This window comes from Dipodomys merriami, unplaced genomic scaffold (assembly GCF_024711535.1).
Source record: "Dipodomys merriami isolate MVZ:Mamm:240054 unplaced genomic scaffold, mDipMer1.0.p SCAF_26, whole genome shotgun sequence".
Taxonomy (NCBI): domain Eukaryota; kingdom Metazoa; phylum Chordata; class Mammalia; order Rodentia; family Heteromyidae; genus Dipodomys; species Dipodomys merriami.
In genome coordinates, this window is record NW_027204048.1 from 8,319,086 (window position 1) to 8,345,361 (window position 26,276).

The 26,276-nt window shown below is 42.4% G+C and overlaps 1 protein-coding gene across 1 annotated transcript in view; it reads left to right on the top strand.

Annotated features, from left to right (window-relative positions):
* The first annotated feature begins 298 nt into the window (after window positions 1-298).
* The window catches only part of Plgrkt (plasminogen receptor with a C-terminal lysine), a 34,818-nt gene continuing 8,840 nt past the window's right edge, over window positions 299-26,276 (top strand). Inside the window, exons 1-3 of the mRNA XM_070035651.1 lie at window positions 299-401; window positions 1,649-1,746; window positions 3,536-3,622. Of these exons, the coding sequence (XP_069891752.1) occupies window positions 3,542-3,622 (81 nt within the window). The 5' untranslated portion in view covers window positions 299-401; window positions 1,649-1,746; window positions 3,536-3,541. The remainder of the gene's footprint in view (window positions 402-1,648; window positions 1,747-3,535; window positions 3,623-26,276) is intronic.

Below are 26,276 nucleotides of genomic sequence, written 5' to 3' on the forward strand. Positions count from 1 at the left end.
CGGCAAGACACACAGAACGGCAGTCAGTCTGCAGGTGAAGCAGGGAGGCAGTATACAGCGAGCGCTTTGGAGCCGTTTCGCCGCGGGTTCCGTTCTGCCCCCTCCGTCTCCCCTCCACGGCGCACGGAAGAAGCCCTGAGGTTAGGAATTGGCCACCAGGACCTTCCCGGTCACCGCCGGCCCCCGCGCTCCGGGGGACGCCGGAAGAACGCCCCGGGGGGTCAGGGAGGCCCAGAACTCTAAAGGCTCACGCCGATTGGCTGAAGCTCTCAACCCACTGCCATCACCGACCAATCCCGAGGCTCTGTCCAGAAAGGCCCGGCCCCAGCCTCAATCCCAGGCCCGGGAGGCCCGGGCTGGTCTCTCTGGGTCCCCCGCGCGGGTCGCCGGGCCTCTGGCGGGTGAGTGGACGGCAGCCCCGGGCGGACGGGAAGGGCGGGTCGGCCCGGCTGCTGTGGCCGTGCCCGCTCGGGGTCTGGCGGGGCTGGATCGCTGCGCCGGGCGCTGCCGGCCCCTAGTGACAAGCAACAGATCCCGCCGGTCTCCTTTCGGGAAAAGGGCGTGTGCTGTTGGGACGAGGTTGCCCGGGGCAAAGCGCTGCCTGGAGCAATCTGCGAGCCGCCCAGCGACGTTTGCTCCGGGGCTGCAGGGGAGGGGCGCTGCAGCTGCACCCCGCTTTCCTTTGTGGGCGCGAGCGTGCTGGTGCTGGAGCCCGGTCCACGTGCGTTGGGCTTGGAAGGGGAACGTTCCCAGCGGATCCAATGTTAGCAACCGATCTGTGTGCGTGTGTGTGTGTGTGTGTGCGTGTGTGTGTGCGTGCGTGTGTGTGTGCGCGTGTGTGTGCATGTGTGTGTTTAGGGGGTGGTGGTGTGTGAAGTGCCCTGGCTAGTAGGAAGCACAATCCATTTTCCAACTGGGTCACCTGGCGGTGACCTTTCGGTTTATTCTCTGAATTGCTGGGATTGGGTCCAAAGAGCCCGAGTGGAGATGACCTACCAGAAGCTATTGCACTTAGATGGGAGGAAATGGTCTCAGAAGAAAGACTGACTGAAAAATAAATCACTGTGATCCTCTGACTGGTCCCTGAATTAGGCAATGTGTTTTTCCATCAGGAAGTAAGTTGGTACAGGAATCTGGATGGCAGAAGTCATGGAATGCCCTCGCAAAATCAAACCTCGGTTCCCCATGGGGTGACCAGGGGAAGGCTATCTGGAATTTGTGTTTACACTTTCCCTTAATAGTCCATACCACAGCCGGAGCCAGCTGGGCCATTGAAGGCCCTTTCCCCAAATCTCCAGGTATTCAAAGGAAAAACGAAAGCAGAAGGGACATAACCCCACAATTCTCCTCTGTCGGAGACACACTGTCGTTAGTTGTGTTAAGTAGCAATGTTTGTTACCCATGAAAGAAAAAGTGATGAGATTCTGACGGACTTACTTTATGCAAATGAACAGACTCAAAACCATCTCCATTGCAGATCACTCTTATTTACCTGCTAAGTATTTTTCTAGTGGGAAAGAGGAAGTCGAATAGTCTGACTACCCTAAGGAATAGAGTGAAGGATGGTTTTGTTAGGGTTAGGAAAAAAAGAGACGTTGAAATTTCTGAGTTCCCTTGAGGTTCAAAGGTATGGTTCACTTGTTTTCAGGTGGAAAACTCCTCTTCCTGTCTGGCTTCTGTCATAAGAGTATCTGCTAGCATATCCACACCTCAAGTCCAGACCAGGAGAGCAAGGGCCAGAAGGAGGTAAGTCTAAATTCTAACTTTCCAGAGTGGTTATTTCATGATTAACATGCATGAGAACTGTCCTTCCATTCCAGGGAAGATCCCATCCACTTACAACAGTAGCTCTCTTAGAAACAGACATTTGTAATATGTGCATAGTAATCTGAGGACAATTGTTTTCCTCTCTCTCCCTCCTCCCCCCCCCCCCTTGGTTGTGTGGTTTGAACTAAGGGCCTGCGCACTGTTCCTGAGCTTTTTTGTTCAAGTCTAGCTCTCTACCACTTTGAACCACAGCGCCACCTCCAGTTTTTGAGCAATTCCCTGGGGATAAGAGTCTCACAGGGACTTTTCTGCCTGGACTGGCTTTGAACCACAAACCTCAAATCTCAACCTCCTGAGTAGCTAGGATTACTACAGACATAAGCCACCAGCACCCAGATGTCAACTGTTTCCTTTCGACATGTCTGCAGCAGATGTAGAAATTCAATTACCCATTCTTACATTCAGGAGAAAAAGTAAGGAAAGACAAATGACCTGAGCCAAAGTTTTTCTTGTATTACATCACTCCTGCCCTATGCAAACATTTGTGGATCATAGATACCATAAAGACTGTGAAGATGGATAATAGATCTTTCCCACAAGTTCTGGTCTGCTATTGGAGATGACTCATGGGGCTGTCAAAACTAAGGTAAAGGAAATGATGCTGTGGCTCAAATGGTAGAACACTCGCCTTGAGCTGAAGAGCTCAGAGACAGCACCCAGGCCCAGAGTTCAACCCTACAACCGCGACCCCCCCCCCAAAAAAAAACCCTCAGGTAAAAGGAAAGTACTGCTAGATTTCTACATCCTCAACAAGTAGCTTCTGTCTCTAGTCACAGGGTGCTGGAGTAAGACAGTGCCAGACAGGGAGAGAATTTTCATGACCACCAAGGCCTCTCTTTTCCCAGGAAGTAGGTAAGCCTTCTGTGCCCAGTTTTGAAGCTGACTGGCTCAAAGATCCCTGTAATTTAATTCCAGCATCTATACTTGGCCAGAATACAGGGAAGCCAGAGCAAGAGTACAATGCATTCATTTTATTATAAGTGCATTAGCAAGGACATTTGAGCATCCTGATGTTTTCCCCCTTTTGAAAACTTAACATCTAATATGGAGAGAACAAAAGGGAAGCTGGGGGAAGATAGCTAAAAGATCTGAGCAGTGGGTGGATGGGAAGAAAGGATATGACGGAAGAGGGACAGCAGAAGAATATTGATACACTCACCTGGAGACGCCGAAATCTTTTTTTAACACCAATGCAAAGAGTGTAGAGAAATGTATTTTCCAAATGCACAAAGCATCTTCCGACTCAGTCCTCAAACGCAAGATTTTATTGTTCGCCTGCACTGATGATATGATAGTATTCATCTTATTCTCAAGATTTATAGTGGAGAAAAGGGTCAGAAAACATGGTGCCATATCCTTGTAGATAGAGCAGTAGGAGATTTTGGAAATTGTGTAATTCCCTTAGTTAGTTTTAGCCCAGTAAAAGGAAGGCCAAACTGGTTAGATGTGCCTGGGGTTACAAAGCTCTTTAGAATTCATACCATGTTCCTAGGCTTAAAATTTTTCCTTCCTTCTTCTCTCCCTTCATCCCTCCCTTCCTTACTTCTTTTTTCTTTTTTTCTTCCTTTCTCTTTCTCTCTTTCTCTCTCCCTTTCCCCTTCTTTTCTCCTTTTACTTTGCTGTAGCTCCTGGTAGCCCAGAAAAGAGAATACCAGGTTGTACATACATCATGCATTTTTTAAAGTCTCTTTGCATTTTTACACTTTAGATCACGATGGGATTTATATTTTCAAAATCTATGAATGAAAACCTGAAAAATCAGCAGGAGTTCATGCTTATGAATGCACGGCTTCAGGTATGTTTTACAATAATTAAGCTGTTACGTTAGCACAGGGGTTAAAGTTCTAACACATGTGCTTCTTCAGATAAAACATGCCACCCTCAAAGGCAGGATGAAATTAATTACTGTTTATTTGATGAATAGCCTTGTTTAAGGCTTTAGTCCAGATGCACTCATGGAAAATTTCTATACTGCAGGAAGAGACGCTCGCTTAGACCTTCTCCATGATATCCATGTTACTTTCAATGGCAAACGGGCTTTTTACCATGTGCTCATTCAGGAGTTTCAGATGGAGAAATTGTTTTGTATTATCCAGATGGAATGACTCCATCATAATTGTAAGCATATTTATAAAGAGAAGAAAGGGAGACAGAGACAGAAATAGACATGGAGACACAGAGAGATACACATAAATACATAGAGAGAGATGGAGATGGAGACAGACACAATGAAAGAGAGAGAAATTTGAAGACATACCATTGGCTCTGAAGATAGAATCAGGGCCACAAGCCAAGCCATGCCTGCAGCTTCTAGAAGGCAGAAAAGACAGGAAACAGATTATTTTCTAAGCCATCAAAGGGATACAGTCCTTCTAGCCCACTTAGGACTTCTAACCTCAGAACTTTAAGATAGTACATATGCATTATTTTAAGTTAGTGAGTTCTTGACAACTTGTTATAACAGCAATAGGAAGCTAATACAGACTGTAAAAACTTGACAATGGATCAGACAATATAGAAAAGATCAAAGTATATTAGATTGTCGAATTGCCAAATACAGGTTATCACAAAGTATTTTTAAATGTTGCCAGTCAAAAGTTAAATGTGTAGAGTTTGTCCTAAATTATTTTCCTAAGACTTCAGACCAAGGTTGCTAAGCTTCTGTGGCTAATTGTACTTGGCTCTATTCCGGCCATACAGCCGGTCACAAATGAGGGCTAAAGGCAGGCTGCCTGGGTGAATTTCAGCTCTACCCCAACTAACTGTATTACCTGTGCCTCAGTCTCCTGTTCTGTATAGCAGAGGTAGTAAAAATCCCCTTCAGAGAAATGTTAGGAGTAAAGATGATACCTATTATAAAGAACAATGCCCCCGGTCTTTAGGAAAATGCCTTTCCTGGGCTGAGGATGGAGCTCAGTGGTAGAGGGCATGCTTTCCATCTGGGAAGCCCTAGGTTGGACCCCCGCACAGACACACACACACACACACACACACACACACACACACACACACACACACACACACACACACACACACACACACATACACTACTCTTTGTATTAGATATTACTGTTACCCTTACTAAAGATGGATTAGAGCTAAGAGTGTCCTACACAGGAAGAAGATTTATTTTTTCTTTCCCACAGTTTTATTTGCGCACACACACACACACACACACACACACACACACACACACACACACACACACACACACACACACACATATTAATAGTACGGTATGTGAGGCTTTGTTGTCATCTTTCTCTACATGTATATAATATACTTTGATTATATTTGCTCCCTCGATTACTCTTTCTCAGGACAAAGATTTCTTTGGCGAGGGGGAACAGTTGGAAGAATGGACAATAGAATTACAATAATAACAAAGTGACTGAGAAGACACCAAATACTAAGTATAGGAAACAGCCAAGTACATCAGATACTTAGAGCATCCTTATCAAAGAACTTTCAAAAAGCCAGTGGCTCATTCCTGTAATCCTCACTACTCGGGAAGCTGAGATCTGAGGATTGCAGCTCCAAGCCAGCCCAGGCAGAAAAGTCTGTGAGACTCTTAATTAACTACAAAAAACTGGAAGTAGAGCTGTGGTTCACATGGTAGAGTGCTAACCTTGAGCATAAAAGCTCAGGGACAGTGTCTAGGCCCAGAGTTCAAGCCCCAGGACTGGCAAAAAAAAAAAAAAAAAAAGTGCAGGAATTTCACTTTTACCTTGGTTTCCATGACCTCCAGGTCTGTGACGAGTCAGGGTTTACTTTACCTCAAACTGACAAGTGAATCCACCATAGCCAATCATAAACATCTGAGATGGAGACCATTATTATTAACAGCTTAGCCAGCTGTCAGAGCCTGATGACAACATTAGTCTGCATGCCCCTCCGAACTCGTGGAGGTGCAAAGATGAGTTTGAGCTTAAATGGGTGCCATAAACTCAGTGTATTTGGATCCTATCTGGGGAATACGGAGCTGGAGGAGTCTACTTCATTATAGGGAGCCTAGAACACGAGAAGTGTTGGAAGAGAGCAAGAATTGCTTTAATTCACCTGTCAAAGTTGTTCACTGAAGCACAAGCAAGAAATGGCCCAAAGAAAGAGCAGTTATGGCCTTGCGTTCTTGACCTCCTTTGCTAGAATTTTGTGTAGGGACTTTTGGGGCTGCTGGTAACAATGTAAATGACCAGAGAATTGCTACCCAGTGCTAAAACCTCCCTGGGCACATAGACAAAAGATACATCATGGAGAAAAGAAAGGTGATTGCTATTCACAGAGGAGGAAACTAGGATGGGCAAAACACCTGGGAAGTCATTGCTGTTTCTTGGTGAGAATAGCTTTGAGCTCTTCCTGCTGATCACCGTGAGTAGGCTCTCAGTGGCTGTCACCGGGTTAAAGAGCAGCAGTAATCACTGGTCTTGAGCCTAGGAACCAAAGGCAAACTCAAGCATTTAGGGTCCCACTGAGTCAACAGCTTTGTTTCAGGTGACAGAGTAGAGGATGGAATTTTCCCCTAAAGGATGGCTACTGCTTCTCTGAGATGCAACTCCTGGATAAGCAGACAGGCCATTCCCTTCAAGCAGAATGTTTTCGTTTGACCAGCAAATGGGCCTTTGCCTTGTCATTGTTAAGTTCTAGGGGCCCCAACCCCAAATGGAGTGCCAAGCCTGGGAATCTCAAGGTCTCTGGCGGGGGGGGGGAGGAGGGGGGCAAATATTTATTTTTAGCAAAAAACTACCTGGCTCAGAATGACAAAGAAGACATTTTTTTCCTCATATATAGATGATAGCCCTAAAATAGAAATATATGTGTAAGTATATATAGGTTCATATGTATATAAATGTATGAGTGCATGTATATGTATGCATGCATGTATATGTATGTGTGCAACAGATGCACATGGATATAACCACATGTGCATGTATATGAGCACACATATACCTATGCATGTGTGCATATATCTGCATGTGTACATATATGTGTGTATATGTACATGTGTGCACACATGTGGATGGATGTATACCTATATCTGTGAACATGTGACCAATCTGACTAAAGTACGCTATCTACATGTGTAATGAGACCATTTGAACAATTAACAGGTATTTTAGCAAAAACAGATATTAGGAAATTGAAACATTACTTGTCTGGCATCTAAGCATGAGTGGAAAGAGGTACACAAGCAGGGAGGGAGAGGGGGGCAAACACATAGTACTTGATCTACTTTATATTCCATGTGTGAAATGAAGCAAGCAAGTTGGTGGACTGGTTTAGGAAGGGGTAAGGGAAGGAGGTAATGGAGAATTATGGTCAAGATGCACTGTATACGTAAATTGATTTGTTAAAATGAACCCCCCCTCACCTTCTGCAAGTAATTGATACCAGTTAAAAAGAACAAGGCACTGGGTGCTGGTGGCTCACGCCTGCAATCCTAGCTACTCAGGAGGCTGAGATCTGAGGATTGTGGTTCAAAGCCAGCCCAGGCAGGAACTTCCAAGAAACTCTTAATCTCCAGTAAACCACTCAGAAAACTGGAAGTGGTGCTTTGGCTCAAGTGATAGAGCGCTAGCCTTGAGCTGAAGAGCTCAGGGAGATCTCCCAGGCCCAGAGTTCAAGATCCAGGACCAACCAAAAAAAAAGAAAAAAAAAGAAAAAAGAAAAGGCTTGGCACCAGGTCAGTAACTGCTCTCCCTCTTTGGAAAAGGGGGTGCCATTGGTTCCAGTGTGCGCCCCCCCAAATTCAGATGTTGAAAGCCTCAATCCAAAGCATTTGGGAACATGATCTTCTTTTGGATGGGTGAGGGAATCGAATTTAAGTGGATCACTAAGCTGGGCTGCAGTCTCATATGGCTGATGGCCATACAATGTATTTGATACCCATGTCCAGCAGGTGGTACTGTTACACTGGGCAACACTATACTGGCCAATGGCCTCTCTGCAAGGTGAGCTATGGGTTTTGGGGGTTTTTTTCCACCTTTCTGAGACTTTATAATATTTCTACAAGGCTACCTGATGAGGGAATTCATGAATGGGAGTGACCCTATGGTCATTACAGGGTTTACAATGCAATTATATAGTATGTCAATGTCAATCCCATTATCCAGGTATGTGGTGTGGTGTGGTGTGGTGTGGTGTGGTGTGTGTGTGTGTGTGTGTGTGTGTGTTGTGAATTGGATCAGGGTTCCTCTAGTTTCTTTTCCTCACTAGGAAATTTGCTCAACTCTCTCAACTGAATTCAAGTATGATTCCTTGTCCCAAAATGGACGCTGCTTCCTCCCTGCATAGCCCAGCCTCTGGGGAGCACTCCTGTTTGGGAGAGGAGGGTCATTCTTTCAGCCTTCACTGGTGCTAACATACTGCCCTGAGATACTTGGCACCCTGGACCATTTTTGGGCTTACCATACCCTCCCTTTATAGACTTTGGCACCCACATCCAACAGAGCTGTAAAAGTTGGGTCTTTAGAAAGAAACACACAGCCATAGCCACCTGATTCTTGGTAAAGGTGCAAGTGCGTGCGCACACACGCCCCTTTAACAAGTTGTAATGGGGAAAACTGAGTATCCACACGAAAGTAGATGCCTTATCTTGTCATGGACAAAAATCAACTCAAAACGAAGACCTGAATGTAAAACCTGAACCTTTGCAAAACCTTAACTTTTGAAAGAGAAACAGGGAAAACACTTCAAGATACAGTCATAGGCAATGATTTTCTGAATAACTCAGGAAATAGGCACAAGAGTTGACAAATGGGATTGCATCACATTAAAAAAAGCTTCTGCACACCAATGAAAACAATTGCCAGAGTGAAGAAACAGCCTACATCCACTGACAAGGGACTAATATCCAGACTATATAAAGAACTGAAGAAAAATTGAATACCAAAAGAACAATAAGTGGGCAAATGAATTAATTAATAGCCAGTTTTGAAAAGAAGTATAAAAGGTGGACAAATAGATACAAATATTTAACATTGGGGCTGGGAAGGTGGCTCAGTGGTAGAGCGCTTGCCTTGCATGCATGAGGCCCTAGGTTCGATTCCTCAGCACCACATAAGCAGAAAAAAAAGCCGGAAGTGGCGCTGTGGCTCAAGTGGTAGAGTGCTAGCCTTGAGCTGAAGAGCTGAGGGACAGTGCCCAGGCCCAGAGTTCAGGCCCACGACTGGACCCCCCCAACAAAACAAATATTTAACATCTTTTGCTATTGGAGAAGTATGAATCAAATCTACATTGACATTCCATTTCACCTCCAGTAAGAATGGCTATAATTTAAAAATAATAATAAATGTTGATGAGGATGTGAAATTGGTTGTGGGGGTAAGGAACCCTTATACACTGTTGTGGAATGATTGTTAATACAGCTACTCTTAAAATCAGTATAGAGTTTCTTTGGAGACACCTGACATCCTGTTCATTATGGCACTACTCATGATATCCAAGCCATAGAATCAGCCCAAGTGCTCTTCAACAGAAAAACCGAATGTCGAAAATGTGTGTACACGCAATGGAATATTATTCAGTCATAAACAAAATCATGTCATTCTTTAGAGGATGGAACTGGAGATCATCCTGTTAGGCAAAATAAGCCAGATTTAGAAAGACATTCACCTCGTGTTTTCTTTTATATATGGAATTTAGATTTTTATTTTTAAAAAAGATTGTGAAATTAGAAGAGACCATCTGAGAAGAGAAAGGTGTGAGCATATATATACATATTTGAAGATGTTATGAGGAAATTTATTAAAATTCATAAAGCAGGAATTTGGCAAGTTTGGACTCTTGGAAAACTGCTTACACCATGAGGTCACTGTGCTGGAAACAAGGGATGTATGTAGTTATGAATCTCTACATATCTTCCAATGTATTTCAGCAATCACAAAATCATAAATTTTCATTTAGTAACAGTGTCCAAGAATCAAATGCAGCTGGGCTCTGGTGGCTCACACACGCAATTCTAGTTCCTCAGGAGGCTGATATCTGAGGACCACAGTTCGAAGCCAGCCCAGGCAGAAAAGTCATGAGTCTCTTATCTCCAATTAGCCACTCAAAAACCAGAAGTGGCACTGTGGCTCAAGTAGTAAAGCGCTAACCTTGAGCGCAGAGAGGCTCAGGAACAGCGCCCAGGCCTTGGGTTCAAGCTCCACAACTGACAAAAAGAAAAAAATCAAATGCTGCAAGAAATAACCCCCCAACAAAGTTTGTGTGCTTCCTCAAAGTTCCCCAGGACACCCAGATTTCTTCCCTAAACAAGCTTACTTTACCAGTAACCAAGAATTTGTTTCTATTTTCAGTTTTGAGAGCTTTCCTGATATTGGGTTCAACAAATAAATTGCTAACAGAACTCAAACTTAGTTTTATATCCTCATTGCTGCCACCACGTATCTCAACTTTAAGGACCCTTCACTAAGCAGCGACTCTCATTGCTTTTGGCTGGTACTCATCACTTGACATTGTCATAATAGTGATCTTCTTTCTCTCTCCTGCCCCAGAGAACATGCTATAACCAAAACACCACTTGGGCAGCATGTTTTAACCCCATCTCGGCCAATAAAATGCTGGTGCAGTCGCAAATGCTTGTCATTCCATTTATGCAGGAATTTTAAATCAGAGGACCATGCTGCAGAATGAGCAAAAAGTGAGACTTTATTTTATAAATAATAAAAGCAAAAAAAAAAAACCCCAAACAAACAAAAAACGTTGGGAACATGGTTCAGGCTAGAGGGTACTCACAAGAAAGCACAGAAGCCCCGAGTTCAAATCTCCCGTATCATTAAAATATGGAGAGGACTCATATTACTAGTTCCAAATAGAAATAGTCTTTCCTAGCCCCCTTTAGTGAGGATGACAGAGAGCCAGCTACACTCAGTAAACTGTCATGCCTGAAAAAAAAAGGTGAATGTTTTCTTAAAATGCCACTAGATGGCACACATGAGCTAATTTTTATATCACCGTAATGGCTGCAAATGCATTTTGATGTTAGAGCATAGAATGGAACCTGGACTTGTGAAACAGAGAGAAAGAATAACTATAGGCGCATGCTATGCCATGATGCTATGGAGGCATAGCAGTATGATCAAGTTAAAGATGAGTTGGGTAGTGAGTAAATGTGTATTGTTTACTGGCTTCAAAGTATGATCCTCAGATCTCAGCCTCTTGAGCTAGGATTACAGGCATGAGACAGCAAAGCCAGACCTATTATTTCTCCTTCTCTTCTTCTCCCTCCTCGTCGTCGTCCTCCTCCTCCTCTTCCTCCTCCTCCTCTTCCTTCTTCCCCTTCCCCTTCTCTCTTCTGCCAGTTCTGGGGTACTGCCTGGGCACTGTCCCTTAGCTCTTCACTCAAAGTTATCACTCTACCACTTGAGCCATAGCTCCACTTCCAACCTTTTGCTGGCTAATTGGAGGTAAGAATCTCATGGACTTTCTTGCTCTGGCTGGCTTTGAACCGTGATCCTCAGCCCCTAGCCTCCTGATTCACCATGATTACAGGCTGTGAGCCACCAAGGCCTGGCTCTGTTGTTCCATCAGGGATTCAAAAATAGTGATTTTAAAAGGTTCTCTCCTTCACTTACTAGCTTAAGATTTTATTTTGATCCTTCCCTTACGAATGACTTGTATAGATATACAAGAAACACAAAATAAATACTTGATTTGTTGTTTTTTATAATAGGAGGGATTTCCGCTTCCTTCTAGATCTTGTGGAGATCTCATTCATCCTTGATTGGGGACAGGTTGTTTCATCTATGTCTCATTTCCCACATTTAAGTACAAAGCTTAATTCCTAGTTGCTCTGAATGTTAAATGAGACAGCACATGCACAGGAATTTAGCACAAAGCACCTTACTCATGAAACCACACAGCAAGGTCCGTAGGGAAAACCAAACTTCCATTGCTAGCAGTGCCATTCACTTGGCAGGTATTTATGGAGTCCTTGCTGTATACCAGGCTAATTAGATGGCGAGATCTAGCAGAGAAGAGCTGGCAAATCCCTCCCTCAGTGGAGCTTTTTCTGTCCCAGCAAGGACACAGGCAAGAAGTAGCCTCTTAGTGGTGTTCATTGGTTCTTCTGGGGAACAAAGCAGGGTGAACACCGGTAATCACAGGAGAGCATGGATGAGTGAGAGATGCCATTTAAGAAAATGAGCCATGTTGGGTGCCAGTGGCTCACACCTGTAATCCTAGCTACTCAGGAGGCTGAGATCTGAGGATGGCCATTCAGAGCCAGCCCAGACAGGAAAGTCCGTGAGACTCTTAGCTCCAATAAACCCCCAGAAAACCTGAAGTGGCTGAAGAGCTGAGGGCTAGCACCCGGGCCCAGAGTTCAAGCCCCATGACTGACAAAAAGAAAAGAAAATGAGCCATGGATTAAGTTAGAGAAAGACAGTTTCAGGCAGAAGGAAAGCAAGGTGGAAGATCTTGTGGTGAGCAAAGGAAAAGCAGAGAGTCAGGTGGCTAGAGCTCAGGAAGGATGGGAGAGATGGCAGAAAGGTCAGAGCTGCATCAGGCTTTGGGCCTGTCCCAAACAGTTTGGCCATGGATTCTGCGTGATCTGAGAAGCCATTCAAGGGTGACGTGACACGATCCAAGTGGTTTTTGCCACTTGCCACAGGAAATGTCCTGTGCTCAATAAGTGCTTTAAAACAAATATATGCAAATGCAAACCACAAATAACTGATGAGAAAGAACACATTACAATTGCTTAACCCCACGTAATGCCCGGTGCCTGACCTTCGGTATCGTCTTATCTGTCTTTCCTTTCCTTACATAGAAGCTGAGGCCACATCTTGAACTTTGAGAAGGGCTCTGGGTTCTCAGGAACTCAAAAGCGCACAGAGTGTGTTTTGTGGAGAGACTTGAGATGACCAGGAAATGGAGGAGGTGGTGGAAAGGGCAAAGGAAGGGAGGGAGTGGGGGCGGGAGGAAGCAGCCTGATCTTTCTTCTGTAGACCCAGAGCTGGGGTAGCAGGTGGAATTTGGCTGAGGGCCTACAAGGGTCTGGAGGTTTCACTAGAAAATGCCACAACTAGGAAGGGGCAGAGTGATCAGCCGTTCGCTGAGGACGGTGAAGTTACAGGGGCAGGCATGGTCCAACTCTCTCTGCTCTCTGTCTTACTTCACTGCCTGCTTTTAAGTCTCTCCATGTCCCTTGCCCTTCATCATTCTTCTGAGATTTATTGTTTTCTATTGTGGCAAAAACAACAGCCATCAGATAAGATTCACTGTTCTAAAGTGTACAGTTCAGTGGCATTCACTACTGGTTGCAATATTGTGCTTTATTTATTTAATCGTTCTAGAACTGGGGCTTGAACTCAGGGCCTGGCTGTTGTCCCTTAGCTTTTTCACTCAAGGCTGGTACTTTACCACTTGAGCCACAGCTCCACTTCTGGCTTGTTAGTGATTAGTCAGAGGTAAGTCTCACAGCCTTTTCCTGATCCTTGAACCCTGATCCTCAGATCTCAGCCTCCTGAGTAGCTAGGGTTTCCTCTGTGAGCCACTGGTGCTAGGTGACATTGTGCTTTTAAATCTGTCACATTTGCATCACTCAAATGCTGAACTCCTCCCTTCCCCCGCCCCAGCCTTTGACAACCACTAATCTATGTTCTCATTCTACAGATTAGTTTCTGTGGACATTATATCAATGAACTTGATTAGTTTCCTTCACTTAGAATACATCTTTCCAAGTTTCATCCATGCGATGACATGCCTGAGGACTTCACCTTTTGTTATGATTAGACAGCAGTCTCTTTTATGAACATATTATGTTTTGCCTTTTCATTCACCTATGAGGTTGTTTCTACCATTGATCTGTTGTAAAAAAATAAAAAGTTCTGCATGAACTTTTCCATACAAGTTTCCCTTTGACACCTTGTCTTCAGTTGTTTGGGGTTCATACTTAGGAATGAAACTGCAGAGTCCTCTGGAAATTTTTATGATGAATTGGCCGAAGAACCACCATCTTGTTTTTCACTGTGTCCATACCTTTTGACTTTCACATCATACACATGAAAACCATTGTGATGGGCTGGAAAGGTGGCTCAGTGGTAGAGCGCTTGCCTAGCATGCATGAGGCCCTGGGTTCGATTCCTCAACACCACATAAGCAGATAAAAGTTGGAAGTGGCACTGTGGCTCAAGTGGTAGAGTGCTAACCTTGAACTGAAGAGCTGAGGGACAGCGCCCAGGCCCAGAGTTCAGGCCCCACCACCGACAAAATTTAAAAAAAAAAATTGTGATTTATCCTGTCTCCACAATACTTGTTATTCTCTCTCCCTCTTTCCTCCTTTTCTCTCTCCTGCTTCTTTTTCCTCTTCTCGCGTTCTTCCTTCCGGTCATCTAACATATCTAAAATAGCGTTTCTTTGGGGTTAAGTTTGGAATTTCCATAATGACTAATAACATTGAACTTTTTCATGTCTGTTGGCCACTTGTATTTCTTCTTTGGAAAAATATCTAGTCTTCTCTTTACCCATTTTTAAACTGGGTTGTTTTACTTTTCATTGTGGAGTTGTAAGAGGGTTTTGGTTTTTGCTTTTTAAAACATTATGAATAGTAGATCCTTATCAGATGTAAAAATTTTCAAGCCTCCTCTCATTTGGTGGGTGATCTTTGCTTTTAACAGTGCCTCTTGATGGACAAATATTTCTTTCTTTCTTTCTTTTTTATTGTTTGTCAGGCTTGAACTCTGGGCCTGGGTGCTGTCCCTCAGCTCTTCAGCTCAAGGCTAGCACTCTACCACTTGAGCCACAGCGCCACTTCCAGCTTTTTCTGCTTATATGGTGCTGAGGAATTGAACCCAGGGCTTCATGCATACAAGGCAAGCACTCTACCACTGAGCCACCTTCCCAGCCCTGGACACATATATCTAAGTTTTATGAAGTCCAATTTATTTTTCTTTCACTGGGCAGCTGATATCAGAAGACAGTGAGAAAACATTGTGAAATTACAGATCAGAAATGTTTCTCCTATGTTTTCTTCTAAGTGTTTTAAGGTTTTGATGCTTACATTTTGGTTACTGATGATTTTTTAGTGATCTTTTGTGTGTAGGATGAGGTAAGGGACTAACTTCATTCTTGCATATAGACGTGCAGATATGTGTGTACTGTACATGTAACGATTGTTGTAGTGACATATAGTGATATGCCCAACACTGCCCTAAGGACTGTATATACATTGATTGCCATATATATTGATTCCCTAGGGGGTATGTTCTCTATCATTCCCACGTGACAGAGAGTTTTAATTGCCTGCTTCAGGTTAGGTTGCTATATATCAGGGAGTCATGATCCCAGCACAGTCTGTGTGGATTCTCAGTCTATTCCAAAATGAAAGCCACTTCTCAGCTAGTTGCTCTTTTCCTTTTCTCTCTACTTTGGCACCACTTAATGTAGTAACACTTCTTTCTTTCCAGTTTTGAATTCTGGAGTTGTTTTTTTTTTTAATTGTATTCTTTTCAGGTATATTGTTATAGTAACAAAAAAATTCTATCAATGTGTCTGCATGTGTGTTTGTATTTACTTATTTATTTATATACACATATATGTGTATAGATGTGTATATGTGTGTGTGTATATACACCATTTCCTTTGAGAAAGTATTTATTGGCTGTTGCAAAGTAAAAACGAGAGAGACTTGATTAAATTGTATTTTTTTTTAAAAGCACTGCTTTAAGAAGTATCATAATACAAAAGTAATCTGGGCTGGGAAGGTGGTTCAGTGGTAGAGCACTTGCCTTGCATGCATGAGGCCCTGGGTTCGATTCCTCAGCACCACATAAGCAAAAAAGGAAAAAGCTGGAAGTGGCGCTGTGGCTCAAGTGGCAGAGCGCTAGCCTTGAGCTGAAGAGCTGAGGGACAGCGCCCAGGCCCCGAGTTCAGGCCCCATGACCAGACCTCCCCCCCAAAAAAAAGTAATCTTAGAATTACTCAATAAGATACACATACCTTATTGAGATTTTAAGGTACATGATTTAACACCCAGTGCATTATGTAAAGCCATACTTTTCATAGCAAGTATATTAAAAATAAATAAGACTTATAAGAAATATTAAAATCCTGTATAATTTATTTCATTATTATGAGATGTCCACTGTCCAAACCAGCTACTTTCTGACTCTGTAGGGGGAAAGGGCCCCATGGGCGGCGGGGAGGGGGGGAGGGGGAATATATACTGGTTCCTGAACTTCTAGTCAGGACTCAAGTTTCCTTGTTCCTGGCTGGTACTCCACTTCTTCAGGCACACCTCCAGGCTGACATTTTGCTGGTTTATTGGAGATGGAATCTCATAGACTTCTTTTCTGCCTGGGCTGTCTTAGAACTGCAATTGTCCAGGTCTCAAATGCCTGAGTAGCTAGGATTATAGACATGCACTACCAGTGTCTAGCTTGCTACTTCTTATTTTTATGTTGATGGTAAGAGGAAATAAAAAAAAAAAATGCTGCCCATCCCCAGTCCACTCATCGAAGAAGAAAATAAAAATTGCTCAGTGAAATCTTAGAATGGTGCAACTCGTCCAGAAATTATTTTAACAAAGGGACATATCAATAATACTGATAGTAATAATCAACTTTTCTGACTGTTTGTTACATGTCAGTCTGAACATTTTTTGTGTATTCTTTTATTTCACTTCATGAAAATCCAGTAAGGAGATGCAATTATTATCCTCATTCCATAGCTGAGGTAATTCACTGAAGCTTGCCTAAGGCCATACAGCTGCTGAAGTGGCGCCCAAGATTCCACACAAGGTATCTGACTTTAGGAATGGAATACCTATCTCTTTCTCCTTCACATATGCATTTACAAAATAACCCTAAAACAGAGGCATGAAATAATACAAGAATGCGAGTTAAGCTGAAGATTCTGACTTAGGAAGAATCATGTTACAAGACTATGGTAAGGATATGGAGAATAGGATGCATGTAGAGGAATTTGGGGATCAGGGGTAGAAATAAGAACTGCAGTCTCCTGGGACTCCTAGTCAATGGTAATTCACTTATGCAAATACCTTAACTCTAAACATCGACTCAGAATTACAATAGTACCTTTAATAACAGCATTTATTACAACTTGACAAGTATGGCATACTTTTTCTTTAGACTACAGCCCTTTAATAGTCCTGAAAAAGCCAGATTATACATATATATATAGTGTCTATATAGATACATGTGTACATAGAGAATACATATATACATATGTGTAGTACCTAAAACTTAAATGGGAAGGAAAAGCAAAGGCACAAAAAGAAATCAGATTTGTCATGCATGTTTATGTGCTTAAGGCTCGATTCGATTAAACATTCATCTCCCACCTCACACACTTTCAGGGTCTAGAATTCAGTACAAATGCCAGCTCTACCATGAGCACCAATCCAGCTCAGAGGAATACCCTGACCCCCCCCCATAGAAGTACCCAGGAGAGGGTTATGCATTCAGATTTCCCGCAAGGCTCTTTCTTAGCCAACACCAGCCCCAGCAAGTCTAAAAGTTGGAGGACAGTTGAGCTATGCAGGAAATGGAACACACCAGAACACCTGTGGGGCTTTCTGTTTTGTTACTTGGTTTAACCACAGTGAAGAGCCAGACTTAACTCTTGTTTTTGACGGCCACAAAAGCTGCCTTTTATTCTTGAGGACGGACTCCAAGATGGGTGCTCCTGTGTACAGACCCCTGTGGTCAAAGCAGCATTGGGTTGACAGGGGTTTGCTGTTGCTTTCTGGCTTTATCTTTGTGCCCCTATGACGCACTGGTTTTGTGTCATTTTGTCCTATGACCCCACCATGCACTGCTCTCTGGAGAAATGCTGTGATCGGCTTCACGAAGCTGTTACTGTGGCCGTTTGGGACTCTTTCCTCTTATCTTAGCTTTCCTAAACCCTAGACAATATTTTGTGAAATCTTGGCTGTTTTCTTTTTTGTTCTGAGAAAACAGATGCCACAAGTGCTCCTTTCTTTAAAGACTCGCACTGTTATTTTGATTGAGCACACATCAACACCATATTACCCTCATAGCCACAAAGCAGTGAGCATGAGTTGCAAATTTCTTTAAAGGTATGTCACCTGACTTTGATTTAGCACACATTAGGACCACATTACATCACCACAGCTTCAAATCAATGAGTTCAGATAAAGATGACAATGTTTGATGCACACCCAAACACACAGCCGTTCTAGTCCAGATTTTTGTTTGTTTGTTTTTTAGTTTGCATTCCAAACTGTTTTATTAATGTAATTTTAGGGCCAATTAAAGTAGTTTTATTCAAAGTACGTTAAATTACATACAGTATTAATCTCTAGACACAATGAACTTAAAATGTAAGGAAGAGAAATAGAAATCTTTCACAGGCCCAGCTGTAGAACTCAAATGAAAATTTACAAATATAGAAAAGATGATGCTTAGTGAATAAGGATTTTAATATCAGAACCCAAAAGATATTTTAAACACGCATGTTTCAAAAGGGGAAAATTTTTTAATTTTAGCATAAAATCAAATTATACAAACTTGGTATATCCCAGAAAACATTGCTTTAAACACTTATACCATGATCGAAAGTGCTATTTTGTAAAATATAAAGTACTTTTTAAGTGTTATCACAAAAGTATTTTGTCAGTTACCATGCTAACATCACTACTGAATTTTCCCGTCACTGCTCAACATTGTATGTACACAATTGGCCAGGTGCCAACAAAATCCTTTTAGTCTCTCAACAAATGACCTCTGCATCACAACTTCAAGGCTTGGGTCTCCTGTGATGCTCTCTACAGTGGGCAGAGAACAAGGACGCTCCCTGGACACAACTGTAAAACCAAACCACACTTTATTATGGTAATCACACAAATACTGCAACCTAACTAGTCCAGTTTTTTTTAAGGTCTTTTGTGGCCAACACCAATTCAGCAAGGTGTTTGCCGGGCTATTGATTGTGTTGTGTGGTTTCATTGCTTTTCACAGACATTCTGCCTCTTCATTATTTCAGATAGACCCAAAGGCGCAAAAGCACAAATGCCCCAATTGTTACAATTTTCTGATAGTTGCTAGTTAGTAAATAAAACTTTACATTCTTCATTTACACACACACACATACACACATGTGTGTTTATTTTCTTTTGTTTTTGAAACCGTGACTTCCTATGTAAGCCTAGGCTGATCTCAAACTCCAGACACAGTGCTGAAGTTACAGGCTTGAGCCGGAGAGTGCACAGATTATTTTGTATTTTGAGACATTTCAAATCCTTTCTCTTCCTTGCGTCAAGTGTCACAAGTTGCTGTGCGACATAAAACAACAGCACAGGCTGTAGATCTGAGTGACACCATCCCACGATGCACGCTCTCTGGGTGTATTTTCCAGGGGAAGAAGAGTCCCATGGTTGAGATCAGCTAGCTCCTAACCTGAATGAGTCTGAGCTGAATCATTTCCAGGCCTCTGTGGCTTCAAAGCCACAAAGCCCGAATAAATGTTGTTTGTGAAGGGTGATTGAGAATGATGAGCTAGTGTTTCCTTTCTGCCCTTGCATGCTGTGGGAGGTGGAACCATGGGAGAGAGGTCCGCCTGCCCCCACAGTCGGCTCTGACTCTTCATGTCAGGCTGCTATTCTGACCCTTCATGGCATCTTTCAGATTTGGGAGCCAGTTCCAAGGACAGACTGTCTCTCTCCATTCTGATCATGGGGTCTGGGTTCTCTGGGAGGGATTTTTTTTTTATTTGTTTCTTTTTGTCAGTCGTGGGGCCTGAACTTTGGGCCTGGGCGCTGTCCCTCAGCTCTTCAGCTCAAGGCTAGCCCTCTACCACTTGAGCCACAGTGCCACTTCCAGCTTTTTCTGCTTATGTGGTGTTGAGGAATCGAACCCAGGGCCTCATGCATGCTAGGCAAGCACTCTACCACTGAGCCACCTTCCCAGCCCAGGGATTTTTTTTTTAAACATAAAGACTATATATGAACAAAAACTATACGAAACAGTAAACTGACACTTGTTGGGATTTGAAATAAAAACAACCTCCTGAGCTGGAAGCAGACCTAGATAGGCAAAATGTTTTTAGAACTTTCCAGACAGTCTGCATTGCTTCCTCTCACTCCACCTGGTTTCCTGTTGGCCCCCCAAAATAACTTCCTAGTGCTTCTGGCCAGGTATTTTGCATTGTGTAGCTATCTCCTAGGTATTTTCTGTCTGGGACCCTGGGAAATTCACCCTTGTGCTCCACTCCTTACTCTTATTCTTTCTTCAGTTTTCTTCCCATACATTCTGGCTGTACAGCGCGTGAAGTGGACAGACTGGGGGTTCATTCGAGAAAGGGTATTTCAACTGATCTCTCCACCTGGGTACCAGCCCTTCAGAGCACCTTGTATTCTGCGGTGCACACTGGGATCCCTTCCTTCCAGGAGCTGGAGTGAATTCCTGTGGCTTCCTGCTTTCTCCCTAGGCTTGATGAAGCTCCCCTAAGCAACTCCCAGCCCCCATGCTGAGACTTCCAGAAAATGGACCCCCTGCGACACAGAGATGTTCCGTGTGCCCAGGACTAAGTACTCAGGGCTTTCACAGCCCGGCATATCCTCTCTGCCCTCCACCCTGAGCCCTGCATGATGACCTGTCCTTCACACGGTGTCAGCAAAAACCATGAATGTTTGTGATCATTTGGGTAAATGCCCAAAAGTGGGATTGCTGGGTCATAGGGGAGCTCTATGTGGAGTCTTTTGCGGAACCTCCATACTAAAGCTACCAGCACGACTATGTTTATTGAAGCATTATTTACCATAGCTAAGATATGGAACCAACCCAGATGCCCCTCAGTAGATGAATGGATCAAGAAAATGTGGTATATATACACAATGGAATTCTATGCTTCCATCAGAAAGAATGACATTTCCCCATTTGTTAGGAAATGGAAAGACTTGGAAAAAATTATATTAAGTGAAGTAAGCCAGGCCCAAAGAAACATAGGTCCGATGGTTTCCCTTATTTGCAATAACTAGTATATGTCTGAGACAAGCAGAAAAGGTCAGATAAGTTGATGTTAGGTGAAATGAACCTCAAGATAAGGATTCAAATGTTTTTTTCTTTCAGGTGATTGTTTCTAACATATTTATAAGATGATTTCTTTGTTGCTTTGTATGTCCCTTCCCTACAATATAACCCCTGCTTTCACTATAGTTGATGTTGGTATAATTTGTGGAGGGGAAGGGAAAAAACAAATTGCTTAAATTGGGATACAGGTGGGCCCATTGCAACAATAAGATGTACAAGACATTATGTCAAAAAATGAACTTTACAACTTTGGTGCATGGGTGGGGGGGAGATGGGAAGGGATGGGAAGGGAAAACAAAGGAGGAGGCAACAATGCTTGATAAGAAATGTACTCATTACCTTGCCCATGTAATTGTAACCCCTCTTTATGATATTTTCACAATTTAAAAAAAAGCCCATGAATGTCTTTAGTCATGTGGCATTTTATGTATCCTGAGAGATATATCAGCCAGGCCCTCGTGGTTTTTCTGTAGAACAGAGCAATGTCACCGTTACCCCTGTCAGACAATGTAGTGCCGTGGCTGTGATGAACCCCAAAAGAGGAGCATTGTGTAACCCCACTAGAACATACACAACAGACACTAGCCCGGGCTTGTCCTTGCTGTTTTAGATCTTGCATTTACAGAGTATATCTGAACTTATTTAATGGTTCCCTTATTGTAGGAAATTAGATGCTGAAGAAGTTTATCCCCCCCCCCTCTCCCCAGCATGGTGGAGAGGGAAGCTGACTGTTTCCAGGTCTACCAGTTACCTAGGTAACAGATACTGGCTGGAAACTTAGCTAAGAGGGAGGGAGGTGTCCCTGTGCAGGCCTTACAGTTCCTGTATTACAAATATTGCTTCATAGCCAGGTCCGAGGGTCTCAAGCCTATAATCCTAGCTACTCAGGAGGCTGAGATCTAAGGATCACAGTCCGAAGCCAGCCTGGACAGAAAATTCCTCATGTGACTCTTACCTCCAATTAGCCACTCAAAACCCAGAAGTGGCTCTGTGGCTCAAATGGTAGAGGGCTAGCCTAGAGCACAAAGAGGCTCAGAGACAGCACCCAGGCCCTGAGTTCAAGCCCCACAACCAATAAACAAAAAACAAAAACAAAACAATATTGCTTCTGTTGGATAGGCTTATCCATGTATCTGATCAAGTACACAAATATCTCAGTGGACAGCTTCCTCTACCTGAGCTGCCTGAGGAAGAAACAGGAAGATTTTTTATTCTGCTACTGCCAAATGTTCCTTAGAACTGCTGTTCTCATCTGCTCCAACAGATATGAACCTCCCTCCCCGAGTCTCTCTCCAACCACAGGCCATTACCCATTTCTATCTTCAATTTAAAACTCAGGCATGTGTATTGTCTAAATTTTAGTTTCCTGACTACTAATGACGTTGAGCATTTTATTCATATATTTTTCATATATATTTACTTTGCAAAATATTATATCCTTTTCCTTCTTTTTCTACTGAGTTAATTTTGGTGTGTGTGTGTTTTTTTTTTTAATTTTGCAAGTTCCTTCGGCTATTTTTGTTAGACATCCTGTGTTTCATGTACTTGTAGACACAAGCATACATAAATGTGATAGACTTAAAGGATGAATAAGCACATGTATGTATATGGAGTTTATATCTATGTGTATGTGTGTATATATCTATATACATATAGATATATACATGCCTTTTAATTCATGTTAGTATAGATTCAATTTTGGTGTTGTTGTTGTTGTTTGGGGGTCCAGTCGTGGGGCCTGAACTCTGGGCCTGGGTGCTGTTCCTCAGCTCTTCAGCTCAAGGCTAGCACTCTACCACTTGAGCCACAGCGCCACTTCCGGCTTTTTTCTTTTTTTGCTTCTGTGGGTACTGAGGAATCAAACCCAGGGCCTCATGCATGCAAGGCAAGCGCTCTATCACTGAGCCACCTTCCCAGCCCTAGATTGAGTTTTTATAGATTGTATTTCTTAAGCTCAACAAACCCCACATCCTACCCTGAGTCCTTTCTCCTGACCTCCTCCAGCACTACTGTGTTTCATGCTTCGTATCATGTTTCATGTTCTCTGTATCACTGAATCTTTGTGGTCTTTATTCTTCCGTGCCTGGCTGTATATGTGTGTGGGTGAGCACGCATGTTGATACTTGGGCTTGAACTCAGGGCCTCTTGTTCTTGCTTGGCTTCATTTTCACCCAAGGTTGTTGGCTTGAGCCACACCTCTACCTGTGCTTGGCAGAGCCTGGCTTCTTTCAGTAGAATGAGAATGACTCATTCACCTGGTGCCCCAGACCCGCCCCTCCTCTGTGGACTAGAAGGGTAAGCCAACTAGTAAAACCAGGCAGGCAATTTCCCTCTAAAGACACATCCAAAAGAGGGGAAGACAATCTCATCCCACGGATTCCATTACTTTCTTAATGATTCCTTTTAATCTTCCATTCCAAGCTTTCTTTATGGACCTCAACCCTCCATTTTGCTCTTGTTTTCCCTCATAGGTTAGCCCTCTGTTAACCTGTGTGAAGAAGAACTGAAAGGCTTAATGTAAACACCTGGCCTGGAATTTTGGAATGAACATGTGACAACACAAAAGATTCCCTTTAGATGAATGAGCAAGAAGCCAGCTTAAGAACCCCCCAATAAGCAAAGAAGTGGAGCCCAGGGTTCATAGTGTAGGCCTGAGGGTTTTGCATTTCTCTGTCTCTGTCACTCTGTGTGTCTCTCTCTCCCCCCATCTCTCTCTGTCCCTTTCTTCCTGTTATGAAAGTTCAACACTGACTCAGTAGCAAGTCTTTTCGCAAACCTCAGCACCTAGAATGAGAGCTTCCCTCTTCCCACCACCAACAATCTTCTTTGGAAAAGCATTGGCCAGGATACATTCTGCCATCTCTCTGTGTGTTGGAAGGGAGGAGCAGTATTTGTCCTTATGTAGGTAGTTATTTAATTATGTCTTACCCAAGCCTGGACTTTTCCAGCGTCCTCATAAAACAGCAAAGTCCTTCCTTAGAGTCTGGGAAGATTGTAGGTGAGGGAACAGAGGTCGAAGACAGCAGGATTGAGAGAGTACTTATATTTTAAAATCCAAATGAAAAAAGCTAATTAAAATGGAAGCAAAATCAATCAAAGCAAGGAGTAAAACAATAACTAAAAGAATTCAGAGCTCTCGGCTCCTGCAGGCTCTGTCCAGCAGGTGGCAGAGCAGTTGCAGGTTACACTGGCTACAGTGGCGAGTTTTCCAGCATCTGTGGGGCATTGTCTCCAGCAGTGCCCAGTTAGGACTGATGGAGTGGAACAATAACTATTAAGCTAAGAAATATATGTTCCCAATGAGGCTTCCTAAGGTAAATAAGAGTCCCTTGTTAGTTTCTACTCAAGTTCTGGGACTGTTTTTACCTTCAGACTAACACATACCACATACTCCTGGGACTTGCTGCTTTTAAGTTTATTCGTGGTTAAGAAGTCCTTGGGTTTGTTTTCCCCATGCTCCATCATCTGCTCAATTTGTTGGCATCTTGTAATCTTATTAGGAGAAGTACCACTTGTAATATAAGATACCTTTGCCAAACTAAAATTCTCTTTTTGTTTGTTTATGGAAATTTTATTTTTTATAATATTTCATCTAGATGTAAGAATAGATAAGTTATATTACTTAGTGAAGATACACAATGTCTCCAAAACTTTAAACTTTTAAGTAGCATATAATTTTGCTTATACTTAGTAACTTTTGCAAGTCACTGATTAAAAAAAAAAACTTTTAACATTTGCTACTTATTTCTACATCCAGATTCTTCCTAAACTATTTAAAGAGCACTGGGCATTTAAAGTAACTATAGAACAAGTTAAGGTAAAAGCTGTTTGTCACACCTTGGATTATGGATGTATTGTTTTTATGGCAATGATAGTTTATGTTTTGTTTTTACCTGAAACACTGATTCTGTATTTTGTTCAGAAGGTAATAAAGAAATAGAAAATATTCTCATCTCTATTTTAATAACCTTTGGGGGGGATGAAGAATGTATAGAATAACTTTTGGCATTGCCCAATCAAACAAATAAACAGGCTATTGTTATGTCCAATGTAATTATGTTTTACAAAAACTAGAAGACCATCAGAAAATAAAACCACAAAAATAAACTAATCCTCTTTCCTCCTTAAGAATAGCCTATTTCTTTAAAAAAAAAAAAAAAAAAGGGGGGGGGCTAGGGGAAGAAAAATTCCACTTAAGACAAAATAAAAATGGCAGTAAAAGAAATTTACAAGACAATCTTTGCCTTCTTTGTACTGTACAAATGTTGCATGTGTCTCCAGAAAATGTCCTTGTTTTAATACTGTGTTAATGGAAAATTGCATTAAGTGATTTGTAGGCCTTTACGTAACTGCCCTTTTGGAAACTCCAAAGATTGACAAATTCCTGAGGTCAGAAACTCTGTGGCTAAGCTTAATACTTTTTAAACAATGACACTAAAGAATGAAAATACACAGGAAATAGAAAATAAAACAGTTGTATGAGGATGGTTAAAACTGAAGTCTGCTATGTACACTTTTTTTGGCAATAAGCTAGCTCTTTTGTTATCTTTCAGTTACGTATTTATTTTGTAGAGTTTTTTTTATTTTACATTCTAAAAAATTATCTTCAAATAGTTGTACAAAGGAGCACCTAAAACAAAGCAGTTATGAATATAATGCATCCTGAGCAGTGTCACCATCTGTAACATTCCCCCCCCCAACCTTCCCCTTTCCTTATGTTTCTTAATTTTGCAGTATACACAGTGAATTCTTGACTGCATTCTCTCCCCCTCTCCCCCTTCATTCATCTGCCTCTCTCCTCTTCACCTCACCTCTTCTTACATGTACCCATTTCTCAGTGCTGGTTATGTTGGGCTTTGACCTAGCATTATACTATTTGATCTCTCCATAGAGACTATTATACTTCAGTTAATTCATTTGTAACCAGTTGGATATGACCCATCTCAACATGTTTACTTATACAGATTTATAGGTGCACAAATTAGGAAAACCATGCAGCATTTGTTTCTCTGGGCCTGACTTACTTCACTGAACATAATTTTTTTCCTTCCCTTATGAATGGTAAAATACCATTCTATCTAATAGATGAGTAAAATTTTACTGTGTTTATATACTATATTTTCTTGATCAAAATTTTACTGTGTATATATACTACATTTTCTTGATCCATTTGTCCATTGAGGGGTGTCTGGGCTGATTCCCAGTGTTGCAGTGAACATGGTTGTGCTGATGGCTTTCCTGTAAACTTGTTTTGTGTTCCATTGAGTAAATGCCCAGGAATGGGATTCCTGAATCATAGGGTACTTTTGTGTTTAGTTTTTGAAGACCTCAATATTGCTTTCCAAAGTGGTTAGACAAGCTTACATTCCCACCAACAGTGTATTAGAATTCCCTTTCGGCCACATCCTCACTGTTTTCTCCATGATGGCCGTTCTAGCT